The 10,085-nt window shown below is 54.4% G+C and overlaps 1 protein-coding gene across 3 annotated transcripts; it reads right to left on the reverse strand.

Annotated features, from left to right (window-relative positions):
* Positions 1–530: 530 nt before the first annotated feature.
* On the reverse strand, positions 531–5,325 carry PLA2G3 (phospholipase A2, group III). Of its 3 annotated transcripts, XM_004690677.2 has the most exons (7): positions 4,678–5,323; positions 3,567–3,699; positions 3,184–3,318; positions 2,599–2,906; positions 1,918–2,047; positions 1,685–1,801; positions 531–1,109 (listed from the first exon to the last, which is right to left on the reverse strand). In XM_004690677.2, the coding sequence occupies exons 1-7, from the start codon at positions 5,189–5,191 to the stop codon at positions 902–904; spliced, it is 1,545 nt and encodes a 514-aa protein (XP_004690734.1). In that variant the 5' UTR covers positions 5,192–5,323; the 3' UTR covers positions 531–901. The 3 variants fall into 3 exon arrangements, with proteins under 3 accessions (XP_004690734.1, XP_012586641.1, XP_012586642.1); XM_012731187.1 differs by lacking the exon at positions 3,184–3,318 and having other exon boundaries at positions 4,678–5,324; XM_012731188.1 differs by lacking the exon at positions 531–1,109 and having other exon boundaries at positions 1,694–1,801; positions 1,918–2,064; positions 4,678–5,325.
* Between the last annotated feature and the right edge of the window lie 4,760 nt (positions 5,326–10,085).

Raw genomic sequence — 10,085 nt, forward strand, 5'->3', positions numbered from 1 at the left:
TATGTATATTTCACACACAATTTCCTTTAATCTGTATCCTGAATTGTGGTGTTGAGCTCAGTACATTTTAGACCCATTTCACAGGATAGCAAACTGAGGCCTCAGAGAGGTTATGGGTGCCTCTCAAGGTCAGACACCTAAGCACAATTTGGTTGTGCTTGGAGGGAGGGAACATTTACAGGTGCTAAGCACTATATGTCTGTTGGTTCACTTAATTAGTATGAGGTAGGTCCTGCTTACATTCCTCTTTTTCAGGGGAAACTCAGGCTCAGAGTCAGAGGGGGTAAGGAAGGCGTCTTGCTCAAGGGCATGGGGAAGTTTTGAATATAAGTTTAGACTAGAAAGAATGGGCCAGGAATGACATAGCTGTTAAGAAAAGGAGTACCCTGGGGAGGAAGGTGATGGAGACCTCACTCTCTGGCAGTACACCCCTCCATCATGGGTTCAAACTGAGGTGCCTCTGTGACACCCTTCATTCCCCACCGGCCACCCCAGACCTCAGCAGGCGGGTAATGAGACTCCACTGGGCATATCCTTGAGAATGTTAATTTTGCAATATGAACATATGCGTGCCACCTCCTGGGACTGCTGCAGTAACTTAGCCTCTCCCCATTCCCATCTGTACATGAAGTTCCCTGGCTCGGCCCAAGTCCAGGGCATCAAAGTGAATCTCCTGAATACCACATTCTAGCACAGAGAGCTTATGGTACCAGTCTAAGCTCACCCAGCACAGCAGGAGTCGCAGTGCAGCCTCTGGGTCTCGGCCAGCCCCTCCCAGACTCCTGCTGTCCATAAGAACCTGCACCATATTTGGGTTAACACATGGTGGGAGGCTGAAATCCACAGGGACTGGCAAAGCCAGGGAAGTCCGGGCTGGTGCCCAGAAGAGCTGAAACGGAGGTCACTGGTTCCAGGGTTTCTGCTGCCCAGCAGACCTCTGGGCTGCCTGGGTCACCTGCAGGCACTGGTCAGAGAATGACAGAGGGGCTCCTGGGTGCTCTGAAGGCCTCGCCTGCTTTACATCTGGACTCTGGAGCTGGAGCTGCCTCTGCTGAAGACGCTGTAAGTGCCGAGCTGTCACCTTCATGGCTCTGGGCTCTCTGGAACAACTGTGGAAGGAAACAGCAGGGCAGACAGTCATGACTAACGAAGGCTGCACACTATTCTGCAGACGGGCTGAGGCCCAGACAAGAGCAGGTCTGGAGCCAGGGAAAGAGGTTACATCTGTAGGGGACAGAATAATCCTCAGTCTGCCACTAGCTGACTGCAGAAACCTGGGCCTGTTTTCCCACCCATAAAACAGGAAAGGGAACAGGGGCTGGCTTGAAAAATCAGGATCCAAAAGAGATGGTGAAATAGAAGTGAGGGTTAAGCAAGCATTTTTATTATGTGCCCGGCAGGCCTTAGGCTGCACTATCCATGGCCACTTTACAGATAAGGGAATGGAGACATAACAGGTGATTTGACTTGCAAGGTCACACAGGAAGTAACTGACAATCAGGATGCATCACAGCCAACTGCAGCGCTGAACCCAGGGTACCTGAGGGTAGGGGGCTGGTGACAGGGGAGCTTAGAGGTCCTGACCCCTTCCTCTGCACCCCTCAACCTAGGCACACAAAAGAGTTATAGGCAACCCACCCCTAAGGAGACCCCCCCCACCCCTTCCGGCTCTGCCTCCACTTACTCTTTGTTCCCAGCACAGTCTAGTGGAGGGGCCAGTTTAAAGCAGGTCATCCCCAGCCGTGCCCAAAGCACGTTGGCGCCCAATGGTAGGTGGTGACGCCTCAGGAAGCGTGCCAGCCTGAGGGCAAAGGTAGGCTTAAGTTGGCACTCAGCCTTAACCTGCCAGGTGCTCTCCCCTCCCCCCCAGAGCCCAGCAGTAGGCAGTCCACCACCCAGGTTCCATGCAGGCCTCACCGACGTGTGCAGTTGCAGTGAAAGAGAGGTTCAGGGGCGCTATTGAGCAGCTGGAACTTGGTCTCCTGGGGTCTGATCTGGTGCTCGCACTGGTCAAGGAGGTGGAAGCTGTGGCAGGTGCGGTGGACACCTGGGGGCAGGTGTGGGCTGAAGGGAGACCCCACCAATGCCAACTGCTGTCCAGAGAAACACTAAGACAAGTGCTCAGACGAACACACCCAGGAGTGTGGCCCTGGGGCATCCACAAGAAACCTCAGGGAAGGTTTCCTGGAGACAGAGGCTGCTAAGCTGAAGCTGGGAGAAAGGAAAAGGATGGGAGAATGCTCCAGACAGAGGGAACAACACATGCAAAGGCCCAGAAGTAGGAGAAAGCAAACTGCCTATGAGCAACTAAATCAAGATTGTGAAACTGGAGTTTCAACAGGGAGCCCAGTCTGCAGGGCCAGTGCCTGAGGGCCCAGGTGTTAGGACATCCTCTGCTGATGTACGAAAAACCGTGGTGGGGCTCACTGGGGAGTGACATGGTTAAGTTTGTGGTTTACAGAAGTCCTCTGGTTAGCACATTATTTGGGAGAGGCAGGGAAGATTTCAGAGAGGAAAGGAAGCAGGACACCCCCACATGCACAGAGGCAGGGACCCCTCCTCCTATCGGGAACTGCCAAAGTTAGGTTCTGAGCTCACCCTGAGGTCTTGGGTCATCCTGCAGCTCCCGGAGTCCTGGAGGGGTGACCTCCAGCAGAGCTGTGGGGGCTCTCTCAGGCCTGGTAGAGGCCACAGGGGCCTGGAGGGCTGTGGTATTGGGTCTGCTGGGGTACTCAGACCCTTCCTGCTGTGGCAGCCACTTCCAAAGGTGCTTCTTCTGTTGTGCCTTGGTGAGGGCCGGAGTCTGGGGGCTGGGAGTCAAGGGGTTGACCTGGGAGCTCCAAGAGGCATTGTAGAGGGTCCTGGGCTGGAGGCGGGCGAAGAGTATGGAGCCATGTGTTCTACACCTGGGAGGTGGCAGTTGTGGCAGTGGGTAACCCATAATCTCCCTCCCAAAAGCCCCGGAATCATCTTCCTGGAGCTACAGGCTCTGCCAGTCCCATCCCTCACCCACTGGCTCTTATGGGGCATTAGGGAAGGTCTGCACTGGATTCTCCCCTGAGTAGAGAAGGAGGCGTTATTTCCTAGAGGACAGACAGACAGACAGACAGGCCCCCCTCTCCCGGCTTAGCAAGTAGGCTCTCACGCTGGCTGAGAAGGGATTCGAAGGGGGCAGTCACGTACCCGCCCCACCAGAACCATGCCACGCACGCCTCCTGCTCCTGCAGCACGAAGCAGGGGATCTCCAGCACGTTGAAGAAGGCCACGCCCACAATGTCAGAGATGGAGTCCCGCTGGTTCTGCAGGCATTGCTGGAACCTGTGCCAGACCTGGCACTCAGGTCCCTGAGCCACAGAGTCACCTGGCTCCTTACCTGGTCCACCCACTCACTAATAGCCAGGTGATTTGGGGCCCAAGTTTTCCCACACCTCTCAGGCCTCAGCTTTCCCACTTGCACAGGGCAATCTGGGCTGGCTGATCCCTTCAAAAATCCTGGATTTTGCACCCAGAAACTAGGTAATTCCACCTCACCCCTGAGCACTCTGCCCTCCCTGCCCACCACCAACCTGGCATCACAGTCACAGTGGGAGATGGTGTGGAATCGGTAATTCCGGATGCCGTAGTTGTACTGGAATGGCGAGATGGTCTGTGGGCAGCGGTCATGTTCCCGGCAGCAGAGATCCGGACCCTGGAAGACCCCTGCGGGGAGCAGTGGGGGTGGGGGGCACCAGCTCTGTAGAGTCCTGGCCCTAGATGTGCCCAGGGGGCATGTTGGGGGCAGAGGCCTGGTTCTCCCCCTGCCCTGATACAAATGCCCTGGGTGGTAGGGCCAGTCACTCTCTTCTAGGAGACTCAGAACCTCAAAGCTTAAAGAGAACACCCAGACACAGCAGCTGTTGAGCAACCCCAAGTACTGGCAGCCCACCCAGGAACCTGGCCTATGGAAAGCTCTTTTTCGGAGAAGCTGGAGTCTACCTCCAGAGTTCCCTAGCTCACATCCCAATAAAACACCGAAGTTATGAATGTGTGTGGAATGGAATGGCAAGCAGGCAGGGTGCAACCTTTCCAGCTGGCACAATGAGGCGTTGCCAGGATGCCAACCTGCTCCAACTCGGGTGCCAAGCCCTCCCCTAACCCTCCATGCAGACGGCAGTTGCACTGAGAGTACAAAAAAAAAGTCATCTGTATCTTTCACCATCTGAGCAACAGCACCCTTTAGTGAGCTTCTCCCAAGTGCGCGACACTTCCTGAATCCAAGCTCAGGCAGCCTTGCAAGGGAGGAGTCACTTTCCTGGTGCAGGCTCGGAGAAGACAGGCGGCTTGGTCAGCTTGGATATGCTGAGCTGGAATTTCAACCCGGGCCTTCAGGTCTCAGTGTCCACTCCACTGGGCACTCTGTGTCCATAAAGCTCACTCTTGGAGAGCAGCTCTCTGGCTCAATCAATCCAGGGTCCACCCAGCCGGTGATAATCACCCTTGGATGATTATCTCTCAGGTTGGAGTTTCCCACCTATGACCACTTATGAGGCTGATTGTCACCCCCATTTTACAGCCAAGAAAATTGAAGTTCAGAGTGGGTTAGTCATTCCCTCAAGAAAACACAGCCTGGCAGAGTGGGGACCAGGGCTAAGCCTGTACTTTCTCTTCCAGTCCCCCACCCCACACCCCATGGCTCACCCAGCTCTGAGGAGTTCCCAGCGGAGTCCCCAACTCCACACCACAGCGTGCCAGGCATGGTCCAGCCTCTCTTCACCCGATGGTGCCCTGTGCCAGGTACTCCACTCTGCTCTGCTGCTCGTTTCTCCCTGGTACCTGCTGGACTGTCCTCATGCCCTTGGCAGGTCTCCCACTGACTCTGAAGGGTGGCCAGGACTCTCTGCAGCTTGGACCCAGGGGTGTGGATGAAGGAGCCCCGGGTGATCTCACCAGCACAGAGGTTACCAAAGGTTTCGGTGAGCTCGGACTCATCCTGCCGGCTACAAGCCTGCAGCCTGCCGTGCTCATCCCAGTGGGCGTGGAACAGGGCCAGCCCCTGAGCATCCTTGCCCAAGAAGCTCAAGGACCCCAAGGGGTTGCCGGAGATGGGCCTGGCCAAGTGGCAGGAGGTGCTGTTCCAAGGGAGGACAGCAGGGCCCCCCAAAGCCACCCCCCGGAAAATCAGGACCCCCAGTAGCACCACCAGAACCCTCATCCCGCCCTGGTCCAGGCACACAAAGCCCTGTGACGCCTACCCCTGGTGGTCCACGAGGCGGCAGCTCTGCAGCTGAGCGGAAGCTATGCCCAGCAGACCCGATGCAGAGGGGCCAATGAATGGAGCTTTGGGAGGAGTAGGAAGGAGGCTGGAGTATGGGGTGATCTCAGGCTTGTAACTGAATCCACCGGCTGGGCAGGCCTCTGATTGGCCGAAGAGTGCACTTGCTGGGCCCACGCCCCCACTTCCTTAAAGCCTTCTAGTCACCTGCTATCTGGCCCCGCCTGGATATGGGCTGTGGAAGCCAAAGCCCCAGGATCTGGGTGTGACAGCCAGGAGGGGGATCTGTGTTTTCCTGATGAAGGAAGAGGGTTCAGGGGCTCAGAGGAGGGGTCCAAAACTTGTCCTAATCACCCCATTTGCCCTGGGTGGCTGCCAAACCCACCTCCATGTGCTGGAAGAAAGCCATAAGTCTGCCAGAAATTGATGAGGACAGGGCTGGGACTCTCTGGCCACCCCCCTGGGAATTGCTCAGGCTTCCTGGAAAGGGAGCATCTATCTCCTGGTCACCTGGGTGCTAGCTCCTACCCTGCCGCACTCTGGTTCTAGGATAGATTGGTATACTCAGGAGACAGCTCCCCAGGGCTCTTCACTCCTGGGGCTCAGTCAGAGCATTTGTTGAGAGCAGCAAGGGGCTTGCAAGGCTGAAGGGACAAGGGCTCCCAGGGGAGCAAAGGGTGGCTCAGGCTCTGGGTCTCTGGCCACCCTGCCCCTGAACTCTGGCCACTTGGGAGACACAGCAGGGATCATGTCCCTCAAGAGCAGGGCTGCACCCACACATGTTCCTGTGTTCCAGAGCCAGTCTTTCAGCTTCCAACTCTCCTGAGAAGTCAGGTGCTTATATCCATAGCGCAAATGAAGAAACTGAGGCTCAGATGACCGTCTGGCCCCAGCTGGGCAGGGATTAGAGGCTGAAAACCCAGGGAAGCAGAGCCTGGGACAGGAAAGGGAGAAGAGGTCTAGGAGATACAGCCCCATCTCTGGCTTCAGAACCAGCCTGGTCCTAGGCCCAGTAAGGGACAATGAAGAGAAAGGACAGAGAGTGGGGGGCAGCCTAGAAGCCAAACTCCTCTCCAGAGGCTGGAAGGGGCAGGGATGACAGGGAGGCCTGGGCTTCCCAAAGGCAGGGACACAAACAGAATGCTGATTTGGAAACCATCGTTATTCTGGAAATTTCCCCAGTTGTAGGTCCTGCCATCCAGCTCCAGCCCTACCCATTTTCCCTATTCCAGCGCCCTTCCCTGCACACCACCCAGGAGGGGTGGGGAGGTGCCTTGGCACCAAAACGGTTTCAAGGGCAGACAGACCCAAGTAGTCTCCCTGTATTGTGTGCTATTCAGGCTTAGAACCTCAACTTCCCTGAGCCTCAGTTTCCTCATTTGTATGACGGGCACTGCACAGGAGTCACTTCACAGGATATTGGGTAAGATTCGGCACAGTTCCTGGCACCAAAACACCTCAAGTTCAGGACATTTGAGGCCCCCCTGAGCAGGAAGCAGTTTCCCCAGGAGACAGCAAAACCCAACGTTTCTAGGCCACAAATATCTGATAGCTAGTCCTAGCTAGTTTACTGCTGCCACTTCAGGCTTGTCTCTGCCCCAGTCTGGACCTCGTTCCCTTCTCTGTTCAGTGAGGGGTACAGTAAGGTTGACCTTTGAGGCCTCTTTCTGCCTGGGCCCCACAGGGAGGCAGGCTGGGGCCTGTCCAGGCCTCGAGGGAGGGTGTCGCTGGGTTTTGCCTTCAGATTCCACCCAGGCAGCCACGTCAGCCTGCAAGAGCCCTGCCTCCCTCTGGGGTGCCCCTCAAAGGCTTTGGGTAGAGGATGTGGGGGGCAAACCAAGAGAACAGGACAGGCTGGGGCCTGCAGACAGAGAGGGCTGAGGCTTTCCTCTGATTCCCGGACCAAGTCTAGCATGAGGTAGGGTGCAGTGTTAGTGGGGAGTGAGGGTGAGGCTCGGGGAGCTGGTCTGCCCTCCTGCCTCCCTGTCTGATGGTTCGTCCTCGTGTCTCTCCATTAGTCTCCATCATTCTCTGCCTCCTTTTGGCTTCTTTCTCACCCTCCTTGTCTCTCGTTCGCTTTCTCTCGCTGACTCAGATTCTCTTCATTGCTTTTTCTCCTCCATTCCCCTGTCCATCTTTCTCTCTGACCCTGTCCATTTCATTTTCTCTCTCCATTCTTTCCATTTTTTTTTACACATGATCTTATTTAATTCAAACACCAGTGTGTTCACACGTGATCCGAGAACACTCAACTAATAAAGCAAACATGATCAGGCGTTAAGGACTAGTCTTTAGGCTTTAATGCCAAGGATGCCACTCCTGCCCGTGAGCTCACTGACCAAAACCACATCCACTCCTCGGTGGCCACCAACCACTGGGCAAAGCTTCCTTCTCTGTGAGCCCTGGAAGCTACCAGGCTTAACTTATTGATTTTTTTTTTTTTCAAGCTCTGAGTAGCTGCAAGGACCTCAGCAGGGATTAGAGGCACCAGGGCAACCTTGTCTTAGCTCCAAAATGTAGCTGATGAGGCTCCCGGCCAGTCGCGGCTGCACTCTCTTCGGGTCACACACTGCCAGGTTCTACTAGGTTCTGCTCTCCCTCCATTTCTTTCTCCTTCTCTCTCTTTTCTGTCTCCTTTGTCTTTCACTTCCCCTGCTTCTGTCTCCCTCCCTTATTTCCGTCTCATTTTTTCTGCCCTGCCATTTCTGAGTATCTCTTTCCCCCCACTTGCACTTTCCCTTTTTTTCATTTCTCTCTTACTCTCTTCCTCCCCTCCCCCCATCTTCTCTCACTCCCTGTTTCCCTGTCTTCTGGTTTCTCTCCTCCTTTCCTCTTCTCATGGTTTTTCTCTGTTCTTTGCTTTTTCGTGGATCTCCTTCCCTCCTTTGGTATCTCTACCTCTTTTTCCCTCCTAATTCTTCACTCTTCCTCCCTGCTCTGCCTACCGTCCCAGGGCACACCCTGACCCCCAGCCCAGGACCTTGTGTACCTGCCATTTGCCATTCCCATCTCCCCAGCCATGACCTCATCTATGCTCACCATCCCTGCCCCTCCCTGGGAGACAGGTGGGGCAGAGCTTCTCATCCCATTCTTGAGATGGACAGAGAGAGGCCCCAGAAGAGAAGTGACTTGCCAGGAGCCACACAGTGGATCAGGGGAGAAGCCAGGTGAGACTTCCCCAGGCCTATGGGGAAGAGGCACCCCGGGCTGGGGACACTCTTAGTTTCCCCACAGCCCCCCACGCCATGGCTTTCTCTCCCACTGCCTGAGAGGTGCCCTCTCGCTGCCCCTTAGAGCTGCCGCCTCCTGCCTCCACCCCCTCACCCAGAGGACTCTCTTCAGCTCTCTGTGCTGGGAGACTGGTACGCACAGTACCTCACTCCAGAACATTCTGCTGTTCATTCACAAACAAATAGCTACTGAGTGTCCATTATGCAGCAGGCAGAAGACAAGGTCCCATACAGTGAGAGGAGGAGAAGCTGGACAGAGCATGCTCAAGAGGGGAGGTGGTAAGAGAAATATCCCCTGGAGGTAAGGGGTCTGGCAGCGCTGAGGGCCTGAGGGGAAGTTGGGTCCTCTGGGAAGCCACCACCATGACAGCTAGACATTCAAGAGATTTGAACGAAATGCCTGTGAACGATCTGGGAGAGGGCAGGACTGGCCAGGGAAAGCCTTCAGACCATGCTGAAGGTCTGGGGTCTCAGGGCAGAGAGTAGCAGGGAAAGAGGGTTAAGGAGAAAAGCTCTGCTCTGGGAAAGTCACACCAGTCAACACAGACTCTGGTGCGAAGATGGCCCAGAGCTCCAAAGTGTAGCCAATGGCCAGGTCCTAGAGACCCCACTGTGGGTTAGGGGCTCACCAGGAAGACGGTGACCCCAGGGCTGGTTCAGATGGTGGAAGAGCTGCATGGCAGGCTGGCAGCTAGTTTCTGTCCTTATTGCTAGTGACTGCCACACCCAAGATAGTGTCACCCCTTTTTGGCTGAGGCAACCCCCACTGCAGACCAGGATTGGAGACCTAGTGGCATTCATGAAGTCTGGCATCTCAGGAGGAAACTCAGAAAGCAGTCTTCTTCCAGGCAATCCCAGGACTAAGGAGTAGAGATCTGTGGGTACACAGCCAGATTTCTAGGTAAGAGATCAGCCCCTAGCATGCCTGGTGTAGACTGAGTCCAACCCAGGTCGAAGGGGATCAGGGACTTATCCCTGTCCTGTGACAAAGGACACCTGCATAGAAGAAATATATTTGATTCAACCCAATAGCTTATTAGAGTAGTGGGGGAGAGAGACACACACAGAACAGAAATCATTCTACCTAATTGAACAATGTTAAGAGCTGTGGTGGTTTAAAAATATGTGCATAAATTCCTTGGTACTCCTCCCTTCCAATGGTAGAGCCTAACCCCCCTCCCCTTCAGTGTGAGCTGTACTTAATGGCTTCCTTCACATAACTTCTGAGACTAAATCATAAAAGGCACTGTGCTATCTCTTGCTCTCTCCTTTGGAGTCACTCAGTCTGGGGAAACTAGTTGATATATTATGGGGATACTCAAGTAGAGGCCACATGGTGGAAATAGAAGCCTCCTGTCCACAGGCCTTATGCCCCAACTGAGTCTTCAGATGGATATAGTCAACCTGACTTTTTTTTGCAAACTAGCTGAACTGTAACTCATGTACTGAACAATTTAAGTATAAGTATACTTAAATTTAAGTATACAATTTGAGTATACAATTTGATCATATTTAGTATGTTCCCCATTATGCAGCCATTATGACTATCTGATTTCTGATGATTTCTACTATGCCCAAAAGAAGTCCTGCATACAGTAATAGTC

Source organism: Condylura cristata, unplaced genomic scaffold (genome assembly GCF_000260355.1).
Source record: "Condylura cristata isolate star-nosed mole 26May11 unplaced genomic scaffold, ConCri1.0 scaffold00029, whole genome shotgun sequence".
In the NCBI taxonomy this organism is placed as follows: domain Eukaryota; kingdom Metazoa; phylum Chordata; class Mammalia; order Eulipotyphla; family Talpidae; genus Condylura; species Condylura cristata.